Consider the following 26,646-nt stretch of genomic DNA (forward strand, 5'->3'; position numbering starts at 1 on the left):
GGCAGTTGGCTGTCAGCTCAGCCTCGCTCTGCAACCAAGACAAGACATGTAGTTGTAACAACTGGACCCCCTGGAAACCGTTTATCTTGTAGCTGTGCGCTGCAGTAATTTCCGAGTGCAGAAGGGAATGGTGAGATTGTACTTGTCAAAAAGCAAAGGGCTAGACTCTATCTAGCAATGACAAGGTGGATCAGAAAGAATAGGAAGGAATAAGGATCCTATCCCACACCCACCTTAGAGTGGCTTCATAGGGGTCAGTTATAACTGCAGCTGACTGGAACCTATAAGTGGAGAACGAGCAGACTAGCAGACAGAACCATAGCTCTGGCCTCCTCACCCACATGTGTTTACCTGTGGCACTCACTGGTTGAGTGTGGATGAGGGACTATGTGACATCTTTTAAATGAGTGTTGGCAAATTATCCCTCCACCAGTACAACTGAAGAGTCCAGGGGGGATTGTGACTCTCTGAGGAATTGTGCTCCCTCTGGGGTCTAATACACCAGCCATTTCTGTAAGCTGCATGCACAAAGCATGATTGTACCCAAATAAATCTTTACAGCACATGACAGTACTGAAGTGTCAATGCCCTGAACTTTTGGGGACACGTTAATCAGCTGCCTCATTCCCATCTCTCCTATTCTGCTGGACATTCCCCATCTGCTGGTGGCTGGCAGCTCCATGTCCCTGAGGGTGGCTCCTATTTCCTCTCCTGCGCTTCACGTAGCAGCTGTCCGTAGAGACAGCTAGGCTGGCTCCTCGTTTCCAGCTGTTTTCCAGGCCACCAGGCTGTGCTTTGCAATGATGAGCCAAGATATCTGTAGAGGCAGCTGAAAGCATGGAAAACAGAAAAAGCCAGCTCTCTGCAAACTACTAGTAAGTGCTCCGCAGACCATGAGTGGTAAATGGACAACGTTTGAGAACACTGCTTTACAGATAGATTGTATTCCAGATAAAAAATTTAAAACACACCATTTTACAAGTTTAGAAACTTTTGTGGTGCTTCAGCTAGCATCCTGAGAGGTGACTTATGTTATATGGTACTGTGAACTGGTGGACAGTTTCACCAGTCAGGGAATGGAAATAAGCTTCACGCCTATGTTGTTTTAAGGTCCTTTCACTGGATTTATTAAATTTCCACTAAACAATCATAAAAAAAAGTAAGTCAACTGAAAAATACTGGGCAGCAACTCCCAAGAGGCTTTCTCCACTTGATTCAGGGGAGAAAACACATCCTTCCTCATCTCTCCTGCTTTCCCCTTCCTTTTATGCTCTACCTTGAGCAGCCTATGATCGGCTTGGACCAGTTAACAAGCGGCAGCACCTTTACTTTGTCAGAAGTATGGATTAGGATAGTGACCAAAAGTCAATGTTAACTACAAATGATGGAATACAAAGGAAGATTTCTTGTGACTACAATGGCATTAATAGACGTTCCAGTGAACAGACTGTAAAAAGTCTTCTGTTCTACTCCGAGAATTATTTATTTATTTAAGAAATTGAAGAAAGAATTTTTGAGTTAGGACTCACTACAAATTTAAGACTTGAACTGTGGTTTTTTTTTAAATGTGTCTAATGTTTATTTGAAAATAATTCAAAAACAGCTAGGTTTAACTATAAACTTTCTCTCTACCACATGAATGTACGTTTATTTTAAAGTAATATATGTAATTATACCATTTAAACAAAAATGTTAACTAGAACATCAATTATGTCTCACTATGCCTTTGTTCTGACAGAAAAGAAGCGATGGTTTTGTATGTCAAATTATTGCAGTCTTCAAAATTATATCTATACGTGTGTGTGTGTGTGTGTATATATATATATATATATATATAGTATATATGGAAAGAGACAGAGAGACTGCAGTCTTCAAATCAAATTTCACATATATGAATGAAGACTCTACTGTCTATATATTAAAGACAGATCTTCCTACTCCTTTTCAGAATACAGCAAACTCTTCAAACTTGGAACAGTTAACATATCAACTAAATCATTCACTAATAAATCATGCCCAATATTTCAGCAGTTAAAACACTTACAGGGTCTCCCCGACGTCCTTCTGGTCCTGTAGGACCAGGCTTCCCAACTTCTCCCTTTAAAATGAAAAGAGTGTTGAATAGGAAACTCAGCCAAGACCAATAAATAATCTTTCTGTGCAAAAAGAATAGTGAATTCAAATGGTAAAACATTTTTAGATGTAAAATAATGAGACACCTATTCAGCCTCCCGGACAGCAGCGTCATGAGCAAGAACGAGGTGATCCGCAGCAAGGTGTTGTGGCTGACCGAGCAGCTGTGCAAGTGCTACCCCAGCAGTAACTTCGGAAGGGGTGGCGTGGGGGGGTGGGCTGGAGAACGCCGGCGGGGCAGGGGGGCGCAGCTGAGCGCCAGCCTGGCGAGAGGGGCTGCCGAACGCCTGCCTGGCGAGGCAGCCCCTCCCCTGCCTGTGTCTGTCAGGTGCTGGGCTGGGGGTGGCTGGGCTGTCGCTGCCCCAAGGGAGCTGGGGACGGGCACTGGCTGGGTTGTGCTGTCTGGGTGCCAGGTTGGTCCGGACCTGAGCCATGCTGTGGGCAGTGGGGGGCTCCCCCATGGGTAATGGGAGCCCACAGCCCAGGCTGCCAGGGGGATGCTTGGTGCCCCCTGCCGGGCCCTGCCAGCTGGAGCTCTGGCCTCCGCAGCCAGGCTGGAGCCCCTGGGAGATCCCCTGAGCTAGGGCTCCTGCTGGGCTGGACCTGGGGCTCCGAGCTGGGTCCCCACTCTCCTGGGCGGCAGCGACGGGCACATGGCTGTGGGAGCTCAGGGCGTGGGTGGCTGCTGCTTCCAGAGCTGGGGAGGCTGTGCAGACAGCAGAGAAGCTGGTCTCTGAGCTGAGGCTGCCTGGCCTCATGTGCCAGGCAGGGGTGCCTTGGGCCAGGGCATCGCCCCAGCCCCTGGGGCACAGGGACTGGTGCCAGGCTGAGTTCCCATGTCCCCCCTGCTGCAGGCAGTTCAGCCCCAGGCAGTGCCCAGCCTGACCCCTCGCTCTGTCTCCTCTAGGGAGCTGTACCCGCTGCACGGCCACCTTCTCCATGCTCAAGAAGAGGGTGAGTCCTGCCTGCTTCCCACCCGCTCCCATCTTGCCAGCTCCACTGCAGGTCTCTCTGGGCCCTGGCCAGGCTGGCTCAGCTGGGCAGTAGTGGGGCTGGCTAGGGCCCTGCGTGTCCAGTGCCATGGTTAGCGTCCCCCGACTGCTGCCTGGTGCCTCCTGGTCACCCTGTGCCCTGGGCTGTTCCTGCGTGGGTCGGCTCCTTGAACCTGCCAGCACCAGCGCTGCTCGCAGGCCTTGCTCGCCGGACAGTCAGTGACAGGCACCCGCCATCCCCCAAGTGTCCCGCCGCAGGGCCCAGCCGCCGTTCCCCGCCTGGCACTTGGCCCAGGCTGCCACTTGCCTGACCACACAGGGTCTGGGGTGAGAGAGCATGAGAATAAGCCACGTTTAGGGTCAGAGCAGGGAGCCCAGCCATGGGACACGAGGACCCTGGCACCGAAATCATCCCACGCACTCCAGAGCCCGCACTCGGCCCCAGCTGGGTGAGAGCCCCTCTCCGGCTGCTTGTCCTCATCCACCCAGGGTTCAGCTGCACCCCAGACAGTGAAAAGGGATTGGTCTTAGGCCAGGTCTATGCTGGTGAATTAGCTGGCCGCAGCTGCATAGTCTGGGGTGTGAAATTCACCCCGCTGCCGACCTAGGCACTGGTGTAGACAGCTTCGGGCTGCCGCTTGGGGAGATGGGTTACACTCCGTGCTGGAGTGCATGTCTATGCTGCAGCGCCAGCTCTGCCCCTTTCTAGTGTTAATTGCAGGCATGATTCCAGCTGCCATTGTTACTAAGAGTAGTCCTCTGAAAATTATTTCAAGGCACTTCTGAACTATTGCACTACCAAGTAATGACCAAATAATTATGTTCTGATTCAAAACATGCATGTTATTCCTTACTAAAAACTCAAAGAAATAGAAAAAAAACCAAAAAGTTCCAGAAATGAGTGTACACAAATAAAATATGTCTACAAGTTAAGGTATAATAAGTTGCTGTCAATTTAAATTACAAAACCTGGGTATGCAGCAACAATTTCTATCACATTCTTTCCCAGAACAAATATGTTTATGAAATTTTGTAAGAGAACAGAAAAGCTCCAACAAAGACAGACTTTTTTTAATCCTCTGATTTTGATTACAACGGAGCCAGAATGAAATACTGCAGATGGCAAAAGGAAGCTGATAAAATGTTTGGATGAAGCAGTAATAAAAGACTTCTGTTAACTATTACATTCTGAAGCAATTATGGCACAAACTCTTTCTCACACTCCATAATAAATTAACTTGGTGAGTGACGGGAGTAAATGAGACTTTCCACACACAACTATTTCAAGAATATTCTACAAAAGGAGATGAAAAAAGTAGTAACTTTGGGCCTATCACACACTTATACTAGAATAGTTAACTAAAGGAAAAAAAGATAAATGTATTTTAGCTTGAATGTGTACATTTACATTTTTTTTAATCATATGGTTTACTGTAAGAGTGAAGGCAGATTATATACTCTCAAAATTCATGTTTTTAAAAGACATACATTTCTTGAACAGGCCATAAGCACATACACATTTGTAAGAAATTTTGTGGAAAACTCTGCGTCAAACTAAGTGTTTAACTGGAACCAAACCCATCTTATCCTATACCAGGGATGAGAGAAAGTTACGAGATTGAGTTTCATTTGGTTCTGATAAAATGAGAGTTCTGGGATGCTGCATATTTGATTTTATCACCCAAGTAGTCTCAGAAGCAGGGAAACAGCTCCTTTTCATACTACAATATACAGTATACATTTTCAAATGGGATTCCATACTCTTGTATGTACTCAATTTGGATGCCAAATCCAAATCCCCTGATGCATTTATACAAGTCAAAGTTGGGTGATTTCTCAGATATGTGTGAATAATTATGACTTGCATGCATCAACGGGATTTTCAGACCAAAGTCAGGTGCATGCAAAAATGCTGAAAACTAAATTGAATGGTGAATAAAAACGTGAAATGTTTAAATACTAGAGAAATCCAAAACACTATCAGTTGCTGAAGCATGAAGTAATTTCTTAATAAACTATCATCAGAATCTTTTCTAACTTTACCCAGTTTGTTCTACCCATTTTTGAAAGGTGCAGAGAAATCAGAAAATAAAGACTAAATCAAATAAGCTTATTACAGTTATGGCCCCCAAAACTTGCCAATTTGACCTAAGATTAAGTAGATAAGCTGAGTATCTTCATTATTCCCTTGTACTTCCTCCCTATAACATCTAAAGGAAATAACCTCAATATTTGCACTGTTTGAAGTATCTAACCGCAAATATTTAATTATTAAAGGCAAGTTTCAAATTTTCAAGGCCACCACCGTACATGTATTCTCTTTGCCAAATATATTCTAAACATAGTATGACCCCCAGTACTGTTGTAGATGATCACTTAAATTCAATGAACTTGTCAATACTGAAAGGATTATTTTATGGAACTGAACTATGAAGTAGTTTATTTGACACAAACAAACTTCATTATTATATCAGACACTGAAAACCAGCTTGCATATTGCATTAAAAATTGAAATGCCTAGCGTCTTCCTTATTTCATCTCAGAGTAATGGGAAAACCAATAATCTAATAGGCTCATGACCCACAGCCCCCAGTATGAAGATCTACTATTAGGAGGCAGATATACATTTAGCTAAGATTGTGAAGAACTGGGAGCTCAACATAATAAAATGTGCTGAAGTAGTTCTCTCGGTTTCCCATGAAACCTACTAATTCCCATGCACTGCCAACTGATGGAGGTGGATTCTTGGCGTTAAATTAGTCAAACATGAGGCATATTTCAGGTTTAGAGCTAGAGAGTGCCCGCACATGTGTACGCAGTGTTTTGGGCCATTTTCCCCCTTTCAATAGCTATCATAATAATCAACTCTTTATCATTTGCCTGTATAGGAAAGAATTCTGTGAAGAATATATATATGCATATCTGATGCTTTAAATTATTCACAGAGTTAGAGGAATATATATGGAAATGGAAAGAACAAGATTAATCCTAAGCAGTCTTTGATAATCACTAATAATACATTCCCAAAATAGCTCTTCAGCAATTGGGCCCTGATCCAAAGCCCACTGAAACCCCAATGGTTTTGACTAATGTCTACCAGTACTAGACACATTTTTTATTTCCAGTTACTACCCTCAAAACACATCCTACAAATAACTAGACCTATAGCAATGTTATGTAAGGCTTTGGCAAGTTACTGACACTTCAAAAATAAAATACAATTTATTGAATGAATATGTAAATACCTTAAAGCCAGGGCTTCCAGGTAATCCATCCTTCCCATTTCTCCCAGGTTCCCCCTGTGGCAACAGGTAACATGACACTATTAGTAGTATTAACAAAGTAAATTTAAAGGCAAAATTGTCCTTATAGAACTTACAGATCGTCCTGGCATTCCTGGAAAACCTGGATCACCTTTTTCCCCTTTAGCACCCTGGAAAAATATAAGAAACAAAAAAAAAAAAAAAACCCAAGGAAAATGATATTTAAATAGTATCCTCAAACTCAGTTACACGATTTCAGCACAACTAATCTGAAATTCACACACTTGTTTGCTTTCACTTCTATGAAAATTTGCAATGGAATTTCCTACATATAAAAGACTATGGACCCTATGCTGTAGTCTTTACGCAGGCAAAAGGCCATTATTATTGAAGTGTAAAATGGGAAACACAGAAATCAAGCAACAACCCTGCTTCAAATGGCTGAGAATTTAGACAGACAAAGATCTGAAAAAAATAAAACTGTAATTTAGAATGTTTTTGCTTGTTTTACACGTGTATGTATGTGTGTGGTGACTGTGTTATATTGACAGACTAGAATTTATTAGCTGGAAAAAGAGTTTTCAGGAGGTATCTGAATGAAGAGTTCATATTGGAGCAGAGATATTGTTCCAAACATTGACTTCAACAGAAGTATGCCTGAGAATGCACTGTCGGATTCAATCTATGTAAATAAAAGGCATTTTACAATGTGAACAAATCAGAAAAATGCTGGCACTTCTTTTTATGATATTCAATTCACACTTGCCTTTTTTCCGTAAATTCCTGGTGGTCCTTGATCTCCCTTAGGGCCCCTTTCACCCTACAACAAAATAAGCATAAAGACATTATTTTGCTTTTAGAATTTGAGCTAATTATATACAGCTACAAACATGATGTATTCCAACTCACTGTTTGCTTAACAAATAGACTGGCTGAAAAGAGGGAATCCCTTTCCATTAATTTTGTTTGCATTTTTGAGGAAAAGCTCTCTCACAGTGGGATGAAACACCAAAAACAAACATTTTCACAGAAAAGGATTAAAAAAAATTCTGTGTCAGGAGAACAGAAACGGAACTTTTTTTGGCTTCCCAGCTGCCCTCAGGAAAATGTCTTGTCAATTCAACAGTTCCACTCTTCCTCCCTGCTAACCACTAGCTCTGGGAGCCAGAGAGGCAATGTGCGTCTCAGTTCCCCAGAGCTAGCAGGGGAAGGTGAGGAGGCAGAGTGGCCCACGCTTTGCTGTATTTTGACAAAAGTCTAGTCAAATCTGTAATAGATTCAGCAAAACATTTTGTTTTACCAAAGTGATATTTTCTGACAAAACTAAGAAATGCATAGCTCAGATCTAAATGGGTATATGACTATCTGAAAAACAGTCTGATAAAGAGTTCAGGATGATAAATTAAATGTGATTTCAGAGTGGCAAACTCTTGCCAACAAAGGACACAATTCTGCATGACAGTGAGCATCTTCTGCAAGGTACAGATGGCCTATGAAGTACCACATGCTTAGTATCTCTGGAGAGATGTTCAACAATTCATAGGTTTAATGCCTGTGTTTCCAATGGGAGCTGCTGGGTACTGAGCACTTTTGGAAATCTGGTCAATTCCTTGAGATCTTAAATGGAAGTTTAAAATCTTTGAAAAATCTTTGAAAAGTTGAAAATCTTTGAACAGTTGTGTGTGCTGCACTCTTTTGAAATCTGTCCTGAAAAGTTTAAAATAGACATTAGGAGGGGCTTTAAGGAGTAAGATCAATTGGGCAGTTGAACACATTAGCAAGGGATGTAATTGAGAGAACTTCATTGCAGAACATGTTAAATAAGACTTTCAAGGAATTAGTGCAAGAAAGTTCTTCAAAATGCTGGGGGTCAAATGAATGACCTGAGCAACTTGAGTATAATCAATGATTCTATCATTTGGATACTATTTGCAGAGAAGAGGGCTCTTAGTTTTATTAAAATCAAAATTCAAAGCAATTCATATACAACATGAACCAAAGCCAACAGAAATAAAACATTATCAGTATTAGTCTTGCCTCTTATCTGTGTTTATAGATAAATTTAAACATTACACATAGAGGTAACTAAAATCACTTTTAAAAGCTATGAAAAGAAGTTTTGGAATAATCCAAAATGGATGGATATTTTACAAGAAGCTTTCGATTTCAACCTTTGATGCTGGCATCCCATGTAATCCAGGAAAACCAGGAAATCCATGCTCACCCTAAAACAACAAATATATTAAAATATGTATATAAAACATAAAATAATATTTTCATAACCCAAGTGATTAACAAACCAGGAAGAGACTTAAAACGAAATGGCTTGATCCAAACCCACTGAAGTAAATGGAACAATTCCCACCGACTTCCCGAGGCTTTGGAGAAGACCCAGTCTGAACAACATGATGTTAGTGATGCCAATTTTACATGAATTTGATAATTATTTTTAATGCTACATTAGTTCTCTCCTCAAGGCCCACAATGCCTATAGTGCCTCAGATAGTTAGCAGTTTACATTTCTTTATGTAATTCGAAAACTAAAGTTATGTATTGTACATATGAACACATGTATGTGCATATAACCAACAGACGTATGTTTACAACAATTGTATACTGCCATCATCCTTTGTACGTTGCTCATCAGCATCTCACAAACACACATTAGCCAATCTTAGCCCCTAGGAATGGTCAGAGTCCTGCCCTCAATTCTGTCCATTGCTATGCCATGGGGAGCAAGTGCCGTGTAGGAGGCATGCTTTCATACACATAGACCCCACCTGACACTATCAAAGATCCTGGCTGCTCATTTCCCTGCTGATCTCATCAAAACCCCACCCACCTAGTGAAAAGGGTGAGCATTTGTGAGCATGTACAGTATTAGAGACATTTTAAAAACAAACAAACATATCGGCAGTTCAAATAAGCAGTTCCCTTTTTACAGAAAAAAAAAAAAGTGATAAAAGCAACTGGTCATAAAAAAATTAAGTTGTCCACATTTCTGTAGGAAAGCGTCATGAGCTTAGCTTTGTTTATGAGTTTGGCCTTCCTACTGTCATTGCAACTGCCAGATGTCAGGATTCTCAATGCTTTTGCTATTGATACTGGAGATATTTATTTGATTATTATTTTCAAGCTCACTTGAACTATTCTAACAGAGGCTAAATTGTATCTCGCTGTCACCTGACCTTAAAAAGCTAGAGAAAGATATTTCAGTAGATGGATTTTATTTTAATCAGGCAACAGAGCATTTGAACACTTACTTTCATGGCCAGTTACCATGGCTTGTCTCTACTTAAATTCAATAACTTTAAATTTAACACATTTACATTAGTTTCAGACAACAGAGGAGAAAATTTAGACTAAATTATGCTGCCCACTTAGTGATTTTATGTAATATTTCAGGTATAAGATAAGAAGGTATGAACAATAGGCCTGAACTGGAGAAATGTTCGACACCCCCTGAGAGGTATTAAAACCATTCTGAACCATGTAAGATAATACACCTACTTACTATACTGTACCTGTGGTTCTTCAAGTTGTAGTCATTGCGGCTCCGTAGGCGAGAATGCACTTCATGCATCTGCAGCTGGATTCTTTTTGCTAGCAGTGTCCATTAGGGTTGTGCATGCTCCTCAAGTTCCCGTGCGAGGGTGTAAGGAGGGTCATGAGTTTTACACTGACTTTAACATCTTGAAGGACCACACTTATTGTAGGATAAGTAACTGTTCTTTCTTCAAGTCTGTATCAGTGTGGATCCCACTGTATGTGATTGGCAAGGAGTATCTTCTCCCAGATGGTGGATCTGAGGAGTATCAGATGTGTTCAATAAAGATTGAAGTACTGCTCTTCTAAAATTAGGATCTTCCCTGGTTGCCACATCAAGTCCCTGCAGCAAGTGGTCAGCAGGTTATTCCATGTGGCTGTCTTGCATATCTCTGATATAGGCACATTTTTGAAGCAGGCCAACAAGGTTGCCTGTGCTCTGGTGGAGTGTGCCTTGACTTTTGGAAAGAGATCCTCACCAGCCAGCTGGTAACAGGTAAAATGCACCATGTAACCCACTTGGAGAGTGTCTGTGAAGAGATCACCTGACCTTTTGATACACCCCATATGATCACAAGGACACTGGAAGAGAGCCCGAAGGGCTTAGTCCTGTCTAGGCGGCAGAGAAGCATTTTGGAAACTCTTCCAGTGTGTGAAATTTCCTCTCTCCTGGAGAAGAGTGAGGTTTCAGAGCACACCATAAGGCAATTGACTAACTGAGGTGGAATTCCGAGACTCCCTGAAGAATGAACTGGGGGCAAAGTCTCATCAACACCTTGTCCCCATGAAATGACATGTATGGTGGTCCAGCCATTGTTACTAGAGAAATTCTCCAGCCTCCACTTTGTCTGCCTGATCTCTATTCTGAACAAGCTGGAACTACCTCACTCTAAGGTGGAAGCTGCTGATAGTCAATTGGCAGAAAGTCCATAATTTCTAAGATGGCACCTTGGCAAAAAGCCAAATGTGTGTGTGGATCAGCAGAATCACAGCTCTGAGATAAACAGCAGTGAGCATGTGCAAAATTGGTGACTACTGAGCATCTGCACTACTGGGTGACAGAGAGGTCAGTTAGCTAATCAGCTAGCTGGCCAGAGTCTACTCATACTGGTTACAACTTATCCTAAATGTCAGAGCTGTCAATCATAGCTGTAGAGTAATGGTTGACACTGAGCATGTGCGAATGAGGTAATTCCTTCTAAGAATGGAGAGGTATATTAGAAGAGAGACAGAGTGCAGCATAAAAGGTCAGCCGCCAGCGGGCAGGATGGGATCAGAGAGAAAGAGAGAGAGAATCGGTACTGGACAAATGTAAGGAAGCTGCTACAGAGAGAGATAAAGAAGAAGACTGGAGCAGAGCAAAGCTGACTGATCAAAGTTGAGCAGCGGCAGCAGACAACAACAAAGGTTTTATAAAGGATATCAAAGGATTTATAAAGTAAGCCTGCCAGTTTTTAAATATAATTTTTAGTATAGTCTAGCATAGTATTTGATATGTATGTTTGAAATCTGCGTGTGTCTTAACTGTACTTTACTTAAATAAAACCAAGTACAATTTAATATACTCCTCAGGAAATTCTGAGCCACTGCTCAATTCAGAATTTGCGCAGAAATTAATGTTATGCACAGAATTTCCTTTTCCTCCCACAGAAATGGGCTGCAGAGCTGCTGGCTGCCACTGAACCCAGCAGAGCCCAGCTCACAAATAGAAAACACTGCCAGGGAGAGGTGAAGGGAGCTGGAGGGTTCCCAGCAGCTGCAGTACCTAGCATGCTCTGGAGGAAGAAGGCAGTGTGCAGGAAACACTATACAAGCCTGGGACCCAGCATCAGGCTGTTTCTCCTTCTGGATCCTCGGCTCTAGTGGGGAGGGGCTGTGGATGTCTGGGCTGGGGTCGCACCACAGGTAGGCTCTGGGAGGTAGGGGGTGTGGGTGTCTGGCCCCCCTGCTGGGCTCTTGGGGGAACGGGGGCAGAGAAACAGGAATTGGGTTGTTGTTGTATGGGTTTCTTTAATTCCCTACTGCTGGGGGAATTTTTTTTTGTGTCTGTACTATTACAGACATATAGTTGCTGATAAGTATTTTGAAATAAATTACAAAATAATTGAAACTGGCATGATTATATGGTGTTATTTTGACAAATAAAATATGCAATTTTCCCTGCATTTTAAAATATTGTGCGCGGAATTTTTAATTTTTTTGGTGCAGAATTCCCCCAGGAGTAACTTAATAACTGCTGTCAGCCGTGTTCCCTGTAAGCTACGCGCCTGAGCGGCTGTGCAGGAAATTTAAGTGCTGCCCAGCTGATTAGGAGCACGTGTTCAGGTGCCCTCCCCCACATTGCTCTGTAATGCAGCTGCTCCCAGGACCCTCCTGCTGGTGGTGAAGAGCATGGGAGGGGGGAACGGTGCCGATGTCAGGGTGTCCTCCCACTCCTGTACCCCATCTCCGCAGAGCAGGTGAGAGGCAGGGGACATAGCCTGGTTCAGGACTCAGAGCTGATGCCCAGAAGGGTGAGTGTCCGAGTGCCTTTCTTAAAGAGACAGTGCACTGTTTCTGAGATTTCCCCAATAGTCTGCTCACACAGTCTTTGTCTCTCTCTCACACACACTCTCTCTCTCCCCTTCCCCATGTATCCCATCTCCACAGGGGAGGGGAGACAACAGGGCTCAGGACAGAGCAGGAGAGCTTTCAGTGAGTGTCTTAGAGAGACAGCGCAGGGTGTCTCTCAAACTTTCCCAGCAGCTAGCACACACACTGTCCCTGTGACACACACACATTCTCTGTGTCACACTGTTGCACACTCTGTCACATGCACTGTCACATACACACAAATACTGTGTGTCACACACACAGTGTCAAACACTGTGTCAAGCACACACACACAGCCTCTGTCACACACACACACGCGCAGTCTCTTTCTCACACTCACCTACCAACACACACTTCTTGGTACTTCCTGCAATGCACGTATATTCTCTGTCATTTTATTCTTTCAAAAAGTGTGTTATTTTTGTGTTTTGACTGGTCTATGCATTTCATATTTTTTATTTCTCTTACATTTAAATTTAATTCTTTGAGTAGTGAGTTCTAAAATGCCTAACCGGTCCTGGCTGGAGTAATTATCCCTACTTAACCTTTTAAAAATATATATATATATAGGTTTTTTGTTTCTACTTGTGGCACACATCCACACATTACCTCGGTGCACATAACAAAATTTATTCTGCACATGGGTGGAAAAAATTAGAGGGAACATTGGCTGTCAGTGATTTGTTCCAAACTAGCCATTTGTAACAAATTGCTTCGCTTAGAATCACTTAAACTATATGCTATTGTAGTTTGAATGCTCTTTAAACTTGTAATAAGGGATTTATGTTAAGGGATTTTGTGCCTTGTTTAGGATTTTTAGGATATACTGTACTAGGGATTATTAGCTACATTCATAAAAATAAACTTTAATTTGGAAAAGAACAGTGCCTGTGACAATTATCGGAAGGTTGTACCCATGTCCTCTAATGTTTTTGCTTAACAATCCCAGAAACTTATATCTCAGGAAGGACAACGTAAGAGGGCAATACATAGGTTATTCCAGGAATGCCCAAAAATCCATTTTGAGGGGGTAACACCATGAGTGCTTGCATGTTGCTGACTCTGCCAATGTGATGACAACAAAGAAGATCATCTTGACAGTAAGGTGATACAACGAACATTCTGAAAAAAAGCTCCATGAGATACCCTTGAGAGCTAAGGGTTACCAGGTCCAGATACACGCACCGATCATCGGAGCCTTAGGTGCATGGGACCACAGTAATGAGCGAGTGCTGAGAGAATGTGGAATCAGTCACCGCTACGCTTGGCTGATGCGGCAACTCATGGTGTCAGACACCATCAGGTAGTCGAGGGACATCTACCTAGAACACATCACTGGACATCGGCAATACCAGGAGGGATGAGCTGGACTGCCGATGAGAAGCGCAGTCAGGAAAGTAACAGATACTTTCCTCATGGATTGTAGTTTCTAAATGGACAACCTACCTAATTCTCAACTACTGAGGGAAAATTTCCACTCATTGATATACTTTGCTTTCCACAACCAAATCTCTGTACAACTTTTCATGAGTGATGTACCAGAGCGAAGCGGGGTGGTCACACCGCTCCAGCCCTCAAGGGGTTAAAGCAGCCCTGGAGAGGGCTGCAGCTGGGGGAACAGGAGTGAGAACAGCTGGGGGAAGCTGTGAGTTAGAACAGATGTGGCCAGCTCAATCAGGGCCCAGCTGGCCCTTATGAGAGGGCTGTGGGCCAGAAGCTGGAGGAGTCTCACTCTAGCTCTGGAGTGGGAAGGGCTAGCTGCCTGGGAGCAAAGTACCTAGAGCAGAGCAGAGCAGAGCTGTGCTGTGCTGGTGAAGGGCAAAGGGAGCTGGAGAGCTCCAGCCTGGTAAACCCCCAGGCTGCAGGCCTTGGTAAAGGCCCAGAAAGGCAGAGGGGCAGCCTGGGAATAGGCAGAGGCAGCTGGTCCTAACCCCTTGCCAATGATGAGTGGCCATTACACTGCAGTCTGCCCCAATGAGCAGGGGTTAGATGATGATTGGCAGGAGCCACTGAGGCAAGGTGGGTTTAGAGGGTTGGGGATTCCCCTTGGAGGGGAGACCCAGAGTGTGGGGGTATTGCTGCGGCAGAACCCCAAGTAAAGGGCACCAGGGTCTGGGAGGGATATGGGGCCAGCAGCAGAGGGCACTCCGGAGCTGGAAAGAGCTAATGCCCAGACAACCACAGGAGGTGCCGTGCCGGTGAGTCTTCGCCTCGCCACACCGAGTATTCTGATTCTAATATCTAAACTGTATTGTTAAATCTATTAACCTAAATTTGGGTTATTGCTGATTATATACTCTATGTTTCATATGACTTTTTAAAAACTACCGTAACTTTGTATTTGTGGATAATCTAAACACTATACCCAGACATACAGACACTCTTTTCCCAACCTATGAATTATATAATTTTTTTTAACATTAGCTTTAATAACATTTTTAAATGTGATGTGGTCCTGAGACAGCATGTCTGGTCAAGAAGGAAAGGAAATGTCCAGTCAACCTCCCATTCAGAATCAGTCTGATGGCCAAAACTGTCTCGGCCAGTATGGGGCTATGATGATAACAGTAGCTTTGTCTCTGGGGATCAGGGGGATTGGTGGGAAGGTGAAGAGGAAACCTCAAGACCAGCAGAGAAAAAAAAAGTATCCAGCAGAGATCCTAGACCCATGCTGCCCCTGGAACAAAAGATTCTGCATTTGGCATTCTCAGCTCTGGTAAATAGTTCTGTTATATTAATTTAGATGGAATATATAGGCCACAGGTGTTAATGTAACCTAGTCACTGTCCAACATTAAACACTGTTAAACAAGTTCTGCGGTTTGGTATACAAACACCTCATTTTCTTGTTTACCAGACTTGTCACTGGTGACATCCAGCCACGTCCAGTGTAACAAGGCGAGGCAGCTACCAAAAGAAGCACTCACTCGACTGGTCTTTGTGCGGCTCTCAGCTGAGCCATCAAATTAGCTGCCGTGCGGTCACAGTGGAGTGCGTGGCTCGAGCTGAGGAGTTTAAGGCCTTCTACTGTAGCTTGGTCTCTCTTTAGACTGATAATCCAGCTATCTATGATCTTCAGGCAGTACCGCTCATGGACTATATGGGGGACAGGCCTTATTTGATGCTGGCAAGAACAGATGTCTTCGCAACAGTGATGAGACATCTAGCTCCTCCATAAGTAGTGCCATGGGTCCAGTACTGATGGAGTCTGCTGTATCACAGTCTGCTCCATTTTGCTTTGCTTCAGTGCCAGACAAGCTTTGGAGGATTAATCTTCCAATGCCTCCCTGTTTCTATTTAAGTGAAAAGACAGAGCTCTTCCTCAAGCTCTTGCCCCAGTGTTCTGAGCAGCCTCTTTCTACGGCCTTCTTCGAAATCTGTAGCATCACCTTCAATACTGATGGTCGTGATACCCAGGTTTGATCCTGCTGTCAGTACCAGCTCCTTACTTAGATCTGATTTCTTTACTGAAGCCTTAGTAATCATCCTGCCTTCTCTATGGAGCATTGGATGGTTTGACCAGTATGGAGTTTTTGAGCCCAGATCTTTGGAGTCCAATGCCACTCTCATAGATTGTTCTAAGAGATGCAACCTGAGTCTGGCATATTGTGACTTTCTGGTTTGAGTGAAGAACAAAAAGGCATCTGCTTGGGATGTGGGATTTGCCCAGAAGAGACACTTGCTATGCTAGTCTTTAAGAAAAGTTAGTCCATCCAATTAGCAAGACTTGAAGGTTCTGAGCCTACCATCTTGAAGTCATTGTATAAAGAGGTCTTTATGGCCAAGGCATATCTGTTTAAAATTGCCATCCAGAAGAGGATTATTCAGTCCAAGAAATTGTAAGTGAAGGAGAGAAGGCTGTTCTGAAACATTTCAGAAGTTTAGAAAAAGATCGCTCATGCTAGAGTTTTCAGCAGATAGGGACACTGCCAGGTTCCATCTTGCTGTCACGGGGAGTAAGATGGAACCGGGGAAGGATCATGGTCATCCCACCCTCTATGCTCTCATGTGGGTGCACCAAATGGCACAGGTTGCATGCAGAGCCCTGATGGACACTGCTAGTGAAAATAATCCAGTTTCATGTGCAGGAGCAACTACAATGGGATCCACACTGATCCACAATCAAAAAAGAATGGACAAATACTTTCTTAAAAGCAATAAAATACAGAAAAACACAAGGAAAGGGACCTTCTTCATAAAGAAGTTGACTTAAATGTCAAGGTTCATTCAGGCAGTAACTTGGGCCCGTGCAGAGTCCAGGGGGCCTCTACACTGGTGCACAGGTCCACCCACACATTCACATATGACAGGATGCTGACCCTAGTAATAACAATTTATAAGATCGTACTATCAGGCATGTTTCAGAGTAACAGCCGTGTTAGTCTGTATTTGCAAAAAGAAAAGGAGTACTTGTGGCACCTTAGAGACTAACCAATTTATTTGAGCATAAGCTTGTAAAAACAATCTTCATACTTCCATTGCCCTTGATTAAAAGTGAATGTAGCCATAATTTATGTTCATTTAATTATGGATTAACTAAAACAGTCAGCAACGGAAATGCCTAGCTTTAAATTAGCCAATGTGGAAATGCCTAGAAGTATTGGGATAAATTAAGAAATAAAAATTTAGGCCAAATATCAGGAAAATATTCCTAATGGTGAGAACTACTCTACAGTCAAAACATTTTCTGAGAAAAGTGGTGGAAGCCCCACATCTTGGCACATTTCAAGCTAGGCTGGACAAAGCATGAGAAAATATATTTTAAGACAATCCTCCAGTGGCAGGGGAATAGACTTTTTCATCTTTAATGTCTAACTCTCTGAAATGGGAAAAATGTGAAAAAAAGGAATACAATCATTACTGAATATTGCCCATTACCAACTGAACAGTTTTATTTAACATGAGAGCCCCAATGAAGCAAAGCACATATTTAACTTGAAGCATATGATTAAGTGCTTTGCTGAACAGGGGCCTTAATATTGAACAACCTGCTTTGCTGAATTAGGGCTATCTTTGGGCCTGAAGAAAGAAGAGAGATGGAAAAGAGCAATTTCATTAATCATAGATATATGCCTGAATAGCAGGTTGTCAATATCACTTTCCATCTGCTACACTTTTTAAAAATGAAATTAGCAGTCACATTAAAGGTCTTAACTGCTATATTATATTATACACACACACACACACACACACACCCCCCAATGTTTTAAAGATAATACATCTTATTAAGAATGGAAATAATATCCTAAGCATAGAATTCCAGTTCTGGCTTTATTGTCTTGGTAGTAAACAACTTTTAAACTAGTTTCACATGGAAATACCAAGGCCCTTACTTGTACTAAGCAAGGATTGTAAATATTAAAGTAACTTTTTACCTTTGTACCATCTCTCCCTGCCTCTCCCTTGATACCCTGTAAGCCACGGGGCCCCTAAGAAAGAAAAAAATAAACACATTTAAGTTTTTTTACTCATTTCTTTTACAGATAAGGACCAGATCCTGCAAGTGCTCCACACTCTGGACTCTCAATGAAATAAATGGAAATAGTATGAGTACTTACAGGATTTGGCTTAGATTTCCACTTTGTAGAAAAGACAAAAGGAGCTTACTTGAATCCCTGGGGATCCTGGAGCACCTGGAGTTCCTGCTATTCCTTGATATCCCTAAGAAAAAAACCAAGACATTATAGCTAACTATATGCAGAAGTTTGCAAACAATTATTTAAAATTTCTTAGTTACATCAATTGAGTTGGTCACACGGTCTAAGGTTAAGGCTGCAGAACAACAACAGTTTCCATTAGAAGCTAATGTTTGAGACTCATATTTCAGGTTTGTGGAACTTTCACTTCTGGGGCTGAAATCTGCCATTCCATATTCACTAAAGGTGAATTTTTCTCATGAGTAAGCAAAACCCCATCAGTTGCTTTAGAATTCTTGACAAACAAGAGAAAGGAGGGGAACGTATCAAACATTTTAATTTTTACATTGTAAAAAGACAAAAAAAAAACAACACACTCACCGGTCTTTTATATGAAGCTAATAAAAAACTGGCTGAACTTTGAAACTCAAATTTGGTTATAGAAAATAAGCCTTACTGAAGAGACTTTGCTTTGCTTTAAAAATAACAGTTAATAATAATGCTGCATTGAGCACGTACAATTTGAAAATTCTGTTAAGCTGTCAACTATAAACTTAAAAATAAGTGACAGGAATGCTGGCCCTTTAAGAGCAGGGGCAGGCACTGTTTCAGGGAACAAGTGACATGAGGCAAGGGGGATTAGGAATAGGAACGAGAATTTAAGACCGTTTCAGTGGTGGTAATCTCCAACATCCTTCACTAGCAACTGGCACTGGAGCAAGAAGAGATTACTGAAACAATGCTCTCATGGCATATTAAGCGATGTGGCCCTTTGTCTGTCTTAACAGAAAAGGGAGTTGCCCCCTTAATTGCAAAAGTGGCTTGGCCAGCATTTAAATCCACGCCCTCCTCCCCCCCCACACACACACAGGAATGGTTACCTGCTCCACCTAAGAAGCACTTAAGAGTAACTACCACAGTCGCTGGACCAGGCCTTGGTGTACAGAAGTGAGTTTAAATGCACAAAGCTTTGCAATGAGAGGTGACCTCCTGTTTAAAAGTGGCAGGGCTTTACAGGCAGCCGTTAAACATAAGCAGGGAAAGAGGAGAAGGTGAGCTTTCATTTGACTCAGATGAAGTAACATACAAAATAAGGCCATACAAAATAAGGCCATGACTACACCAGCACTTTTGTCAGTATAACTTCATGTGAAAAAATCACCCCTCTGAGCTGATGTGGACAGTGCTACCGCTGCTCATTGGAGGTGGTTTAATTAGGTTGACGGGAGAGCTCTCTCCCGTCGTCATATAGTGTCTATACAAGCAATCTGATAGCAGCACAGCTACACCGGTACAGTTGTGCCACTTTAAGATCACTAGTGTAGATATGGCCTAATATAGAAGGAGGAGTTGTCCTCTGACAGAATAGGAAGAAAAAGAAGTGGAATTTTTGCGAACTGTAAAATGACTACTTCTACTGTAAAATTCTGGGGCTACGGGATTTAACCCCTTCAATCATCAGTTGAAGCAGCCAAAACTGAATCCAAGGTCCCATATTCTTTTGTTTAATTTAAATGGGATGAATCCCAGAACAATCAATCCTCCAATTTTGAGAAACTAAAAATGCTGAGAAGACAGACAATCCCAAATTCACTAAAACAAAGTTCTAATACCAAATCTCTGTACTGATAAAGAAGAACTAACAGAACCATTTTATAAGTCTTATTTGTGGTCTGTACAAGTCATGTAACTAATAAGCAAAGCCAAAATTACTGGCTGAGACAATGCTTGCTGTACCCTTTTCCAGAAAGAAATTTGAGCAGATGCCCTAAAGTCCAAACTGGTAACGTTTAACAAAGCAGGGAACAGAATTCTAGGCCCCTGTCACACATCTATCCTATAGCAAGTCTTTCCCTTTTAGTGCCCAGAGATAGTTCTAGCAGAATAAGCTTTAACTGAAAATGGAGGAGCATTCCCAGCTTGCCTACAAGCCTCAAACGTAGATGAAACAATGCAACTAGCCAAGGATGCCTTAAAAACTGTCTGTCTGTCTCTTTATTTCTTATCCAAGAAAAACAAAAAGTCTGTCTGACTTCCTATAAGAAATAGTCGTATATAAATAAACCTTTAGTGCACTCTTCAGATCTAAGAAATGCAATTTCCTATCCTCCTTTTTCTTATTGGGAAGGATCATAGGGAGAGAAGAGTAATTTCCTGGCTGAATTTGATTTCAGAATACACTCTATGGGTATGTCTACACTACGAAATTAGGTCAAATTTATAGACGTCGGTTTTTTAGAAATCGGTTTTATATATTCGAGTGTGTGTGTCCCCACAGAAAATGCTCTAAGTGCATTAAGTGCATTAACTCGGCGGAGTGCTTCCACAGTACCGAGGCTAGAGTCGACTTCCGGAGCGTTGCACTGTGGGTAGCTATCCCACAGTTCCCGCAGTCTCCGCTGCCCATTGGAATTCTGGGTTGAGATCCCAATGCCTGATGGAGCTAAAACATTGTCGCGGGTGGTTCTGGGTACATATAGTCAGGCCTCTGTTCCCTCCCTCCCTCCGTGAAAGCAAGGGCAGACAATCGTTTCGCGCCTTTTTTCCTGAGTTACCTGTGCAGACGCCATACCACGGCAAGCATGGAGCCCGCTCAGCTCACTGTCACTGTATGTCTCCTGGGTGCTGGCAGACGCGGTACTGCATTGCTACACAGCAGCAGCCACCCATTGCCTTGTGGCAGCAGACGGTGCAATAGGACTGGTAGCCGTCATCGTCATGTCCGAGGTGCTCCTGGTCGCCTGTGTGAGGTCGATCAGGAGCGCCTGGGCAGACATGGGCGCAGGGACTAAATTTGGAGTGACTTGATCAAGTCATTCTCTTTAGTCCTACAGTCAGTCCTATTGAACCATCTTATGGTGAGCAGGCAGGTGATACGGATTGCTAGCAGTCCTATTGCATCATCTTCTGCCGGGCAGGCAAGAGATGAGGATGGTTAGCAGTCCTATTGTACCATCTTCTGCCGAGCAGCCATGAGATGAGGATGGCATGCAGTCCTTCTGCACCATCTGCTGCCAGCCAAAGATGTAAAAGAGAGATGGAGTGGATCAAAACAAGAAATAGACCAGATTTGTTTTGTACTCATTTGCAAACCCCTCCCCCGCCCCCCGTCTAGGGGACTCATTCCTCTAGGTCACACTGCAGTCACTCAGAGAAGGTGCAGCGAGGTAAATCTAGCCATGTATCAATCAGAGGCCAGACTAACCTCCTTGTTCCAATAAGAACAATAACTTAGGTGCACCATTTCTTATTGGAACCCTCCGTGAAGTCCTGCCTGAAATACTCCTTGATGTAAAGCCACCCCCTTTGTTGATTTTAGCTCCCTGTAAGCCAACCCTGTAAGCCGTGTCGTCAGTCGCCCCTCCCTGCGTCAGAGCAACCGCAAACAATCGTGCATCTGAGTTGAGAGTGCTGTCCAGAGCAGTCACAGTGGAGCACTCTGGGATAGCTCCCGGAGGCCAATACCGTCGAATTGTGTCCACAGTACCCCAAATTCGACCCGGCACGGCCGATTTAAGCGCTAATCCACTTGTCGGGGTGGAGTAAGGAAATCGATTTTAAGAGCCCTTTAAGTCGAAATAAAGCGCTTCATCGTGTGGACAGGTGCAGGTTTACATCGATTTAACGCTGCTAAATTCAACTTAAAGTCCTAGTGTAGACGAGGGCTATGAATGGAAGATAGAAGAGGAGTCCTCACACCATCTTGGCCTTCTGAAATGGCAAATTTAGCTCAGAGATAGACCTTGTAACATGATCTCACTGCAAACAGAACAAATGGCTCTGAAAAAGGTTGACCTAATGGAAAGTAAAAAACTCAAAAGGAGGTCCACACAAAGCTAAGAGGACAAGAATTAACCTCCAGAGCAGAACTAACCTAAAGTTGGTTTGATAGACTACAGACACATTGGAAACTGGAATTACCAGGATCAGCTTTAATACACTGGCACTCTTTTTGTAATAGCATGTTAGTTAAATTATCCTGCAGGAAGGGAGTACTTTATTGAAATATTTGACTACCCTGAAGCCGCATAACCTACACACAGAGAAAGAGATCAACACACAGAGAATGGATTAAAAAACCAAGAAGAAACAGAAATGAGAAGTGATCATAATCTAGTTGGTGTAAATGAAACATGGTGGGGTAATTCTCATAATTAGGGCCCTACCAAATTCATGTTAATTTAGTCAATTGACTACCAATTCTAGTCAATTTCACAGTCATAGGGTTTTTCATAAATTTCATTATTTCAGATATTTAAATCATAAATTTCACAGTGTTGTAATTTTAGGGGTCCTGACCCAAAAAGGAATTGTGGGGGGTTGCAAGCTTATTGGGGGGGGGTTGCATTACAGCTACCCTTACTTCTTCACTGCTGCTGTCAACGACGCTGCCTTCAGAGCTGGGCAGCCAGAGAGTGGTGGCTGCTGGCCAGGACCCCAGCTCTGAAGGCAGAGTCACTGCCAGTAGCAATGCAGAAGTAAGGATGGGATGGGATGGTTTTGCCAGCCTTACTTCTGTGCTGCTGCTGGGCCTTTGGTCAGCAGCCACCACTCTGACTGCCCAACCCTGAAGGCAGCAGCGGAGAAGTAAGGATGACATGATATGGTATTGCCATCCTTACTTCTGCGCTGCTGCTGGCAGGACGCTGCCTTCAGAGCTGGGCGCCTGGCCAATAGCCACTGCCCTCCGGCCTCCCAGCTCTGAAAGCAGTGCAGAAGAAGGGTGGCAATAGCGTGACTCCCCGTAAAATAACTTTGCAATCACCCCACAACCACCTTTTGGGTCAGGACACCCAGATTAAGAAACGATGGTCTGTGAAATCTGTATAGTATAGAGTAAAAGCACACAGAAGAGCAGACTTCATGGTCCATGACACATTTTTCACGGCTATGAATTTGGTAGGGCCCTACTCATAACTGACCAAGATGGGCAATAAATGCAGCAACCCTTTTACTTTCTACACAGGTGGCCATCAGCATAACTCCTCAAACTCCAACCTCTGCACTGGTTCCCAGTTGAATATAGAGTTCAAATCAATGTCTCTTTCCTGATATTCAAAGCCCTCAATGAGAGTGTACCTAGCTACTTAAGAGATCACTTCTCCCCCTATGACCATGGCCTATCGTGACAATGACATTCCACTCGAAGCACAAAAGTGTCAAATACAGGGGGCACCTTGTAGCGGGGCAGTAACCCCACTCCTGTGAAAGGCTAGGCTGATTGGGGAAGCAGCCACAGCTAGGGCCATGCCCCAATCAGGCCACACCTGGCTCTGTTATAAGGACTCAGGGAGGAGCTGGGTCAGTCTCTCTCTAGCTGTGGAGAGAGAAGGACCTGGCTGTCTGGGAGAAAAGGGTATCTGGAGTGTTCAGGGCTGGGGAAAGGCCAGAGGAGCTGAGGAGCTCCAGCCTGGCAACTCCCCAGGCTGAGGTCTTGGTAAAGGCCTATGCAGGTACTGGAGCTGGGAAGTGCAGCCCAGAGATAGGCAGAGGCAGCTGGTCCAACCTCCTTGCCAATGATGAGTGGCCATGACAGACTGCAGTTTGCCGCAGTGAGCAGGGGCTGGATGACGACTGGCAGTAGCCACTGAAGCAAGGTGGGTGAGAGGGTTGTGGGTTCCCTGGGAGGGGAGACCCAGAGCGGGGGTACTGCTGGGGCAGAACCCCAAAGTAAGTGGCACCAGGGTCCGGGAGGGACATGAGGCCTGCGGCAGGTGAGTCACTGGCCAGCAGAGGGCATTCTGAGCTGGAAAAGAGCTAATTCCCAGATGACCAGCAGGATGTGCCACACCAGTGAGTCTTCGCTTTGCTACACACCTCATGAACACAGGAGAGAACTTCCACAAGAGCTGGGCCTGGGCTATGGAACTCACTTCCAGAGGAGCTAAAAATGATCACTAAACTTGCCACATTCAGAATTAAATGCAAAACCCACCTGTAAGACTTGGTTTTCCCATAATCCATTGCTTATTTACTTTTACACACACACACACACACACACACACACACACACACACACACACATCCAGTATGAACAAGTTATTCTCTCACATACACACACACACAAAATCACTACTCTGCTGCACTGGTGTACATCTGGAATAAGGACAAATTTGCAATGCAGTAGGGCAGCAAAAGGACAATGCAGGTTTACACTGCACACACAGGGACATAACATCAGAGGAAAGGGAAATAAAAAAATGTAAGGCTCTGATGAGTGTGTTGGGAATACAGCATCAATTCTTGGGACCTTATTACTCAAAAAATGCTGCTGCTGACAGTCAGTAGGCTCTGAGAAGAGCAATACAATAATTAGGAGCTGAAGAAAACAAGACCAGACAAAACATTGCAAGAGAGGAGCTCAAACTTTTTCATAAGGTAGACCACATCTTAATGGAGAGATTGTCTTGTGGACTACCACACCTCCCATTTACATCCACACTCACAATCATAAGGATGACCTCCCTTCTCACTCACAGAATTCCCATGGTGATGAAAGTAATTGCTTCAGCAAAAAATATTAGGAAAGCATTTGATGTATTTTGTTGAATGTGATAGCTGTTTTGACCATTTATTTTTAAAAATTGCTATTTTTTTTAATCTCTGCCTCCTATTGGTTATGTTGTCTCTTCCCCAAACCTCTGCACATGTTCCTCTGTTACCTTATCTCCCTTCTGCTTCCCTCCCTGCTCCTTCTCTATATCGTCTACTTCTTGTTTCCCTTTTTCCTTGCTCTTCTTGACATGTTGCCCAGCTACCTGGTCTTCTCCCCTTGACCTACTTGATCAACTGCCTTGCTCATTTCTCCCTTGCACATTCTTCTTCCACTGGTGACCCAAAATGGCAAAAGAACTTCCCGTTTCCTCTTCTCTCATTGTATAGCAATAGGTCTGAGTACTATCTAGTGCCATGTCTCTACTGTACAGATACAGCTGTGCCGCTGTAAGAGCGCTCGTGTAGTTGCAGTATGTCGATGAGAGAGCTCTCGATCGACATAATAAAACCAGCTCAAAGAGCGGCAGTAGCTATGTCGATTGGAGAGAGTCTGCTGCCAACATAGCACTGTGCACACGAGCACTTATGCCGGCAAAACTTACATCACTCAGAGGGGTGTTTTTTCACTCCCCTGCAAGACAAACGTTCAGGTGACATAAGTGCTAGTGTAGACATGGGCTAAGTTGGCTCCTAATTTCCAGCTACTTTTACAGGCCTCCAGGTTTGCTACTGTAGTGAAGATCCTGAACATTATTGAAAGAGGTGGAAACAAGGAGCAGACTCAACATCATCCACAGACCACCACCAAGTGCTCTGCAGACCACCAATCACTCTGGTAACCACTACACTAGAGAATACACAGAAAGGAATAACTATGCATAGAGACTTGCCCCACATTCCTTTATGCACATTCCTGAGAGAGGGGTGGGATGAGTCATTGCTGCAAAGTTGACCACCGAGCACCTTTTGCAGCAGTTTCTGACCTTCTTCCTCTCTCCCCCTCCACGCCCCCCCCCCCCAACCACAAAGCAGAGCTGTCCTTCTTTGGGTAAGCCCATACAAATTCGGCCCCACCTTTAGTTGTGGTGCAGTCATTTGTGACAGATAAGGACATATGCCACATAAGCAAGAGGGGAATTGTGTGTTACTTTCATGAAAGGCTAAGCTATACAGATCATAAAGTTTCTAGAAACAAGGCCATGTTCATTAAAAGAATCCAGAAATGAATGTGTACGCTATTTAAAATAATAATCTAGAATGGTAATGAACTATCCAGGTCTGGAGTGGCCCCTCTCTGCCTTCAAAGTAAATATGTTGTGTTTAAGAAGCCTAATTTATAGTACGAATTTCCTAATATGAAGGAAATTTCAGAACATTGGGGATGGTGCTTGACACTTAGGGATATTTTAGCAACTATATTTCCTGTGGGAAGAGGTAGGTCACATGAGGCCGTATAGCACTACCAAGTAATTTCTTGGAATCAAGGGCAGCATTTGCAGCTGCATAGCCATTAAGGATTGTGGAGCTTTCATAGGACAGCAGCTGTAGAAGCTGGATGGAGCTCAAAGTATAAATTCAAGCCCACCAGATGCTCACAGGTGGGTGGCAAGAGGGGTCCCAAGTACATAAGAAAGTAATGCCTAGATCCTCAAAGATACCGAGACACCTAACTCTCACTGGTTACTATTAACTTTTTTTTCTTTTTAAAATGCTGTTGATGTATCTGGCTACTATACAAAGTTCATTGTGTAAGTATTAAATAATCACAAATATTAGCGACGTTTGGATAGTAAGCATGTAACAAAATCCTGCAGCTCAAGAAGAGAACCTTCAAAAGGTACTTTATTAGGTGAGACTTTTGATAGCTTTAAGAATGTCAAGAACAGTAATCTGAATACTGAGTTTGCAGCTAGATATCTCAGTAAACTCAACCTAGCCAGTTTTAAAGTTCTTCATCACTTACTGAACACTAAGAAGACAATAAAAGCTT

General features: G+C 43.3%; 1 protein-coding gene across 4 annotated transcripts in view; it reads right to left on the minus strand.

Annotated features, from left to right (window-relative positions):
* The window catches only part of COL21A1 (collagen type XXI alpha 1 chain), a 198,342-nt gene that overhangs the window by 78,014 nt on the left and 93,682 nt on the right, over nt 1–26,646 (minus strand). For all 4 annotated transcript variants that reach the window (XM_074947848.1, XM_074947849.1, XM_074947851.1 and 1 more), the window contains 7 exons: nt 18,133–18,186; nt 17,901–17,954; nt 8,560–8,613; nt 7,155–7,208; nt 6,505–6,558; nt 6,371–6,424; nt 2,045–2,098 (listed from right to left, as the gene is read on the minus strand). In XM_074947848.1, the coding sequence (XP_074803949.1) occupies nt 2,045–2,098; nt 6,371–6,424; nt 6,505–6,558; nt 7,155–7,208; nt 8,560–8,613; nt 17,901–17,954; nt 18,133–18,186 (378 nt within the window). The remainder of the gene's footprint in view (nt 1–2,044; nt 2,099–6,370; nt 6,425–6,504; nt 6,559–7,154; nt 7,209–8,559; nt 8,614–17,900; nt 17,955–18,132; nt 18,187–26,646) is intronic.

Source organism: Natator depressus, chromosome 3, assembly GCF_965152275.1.
Source record: "Natator depressus isolate rNatDep1 chromosome 3, rNatDep2.hap1, whole genome shotgun sequence".
Classification (NCBI taxonomy): domain Eukaryota; kingdom Metazoa; phylum Chordata; order Testudines; family Cheloniidae; genus Natator; species Natator depressus.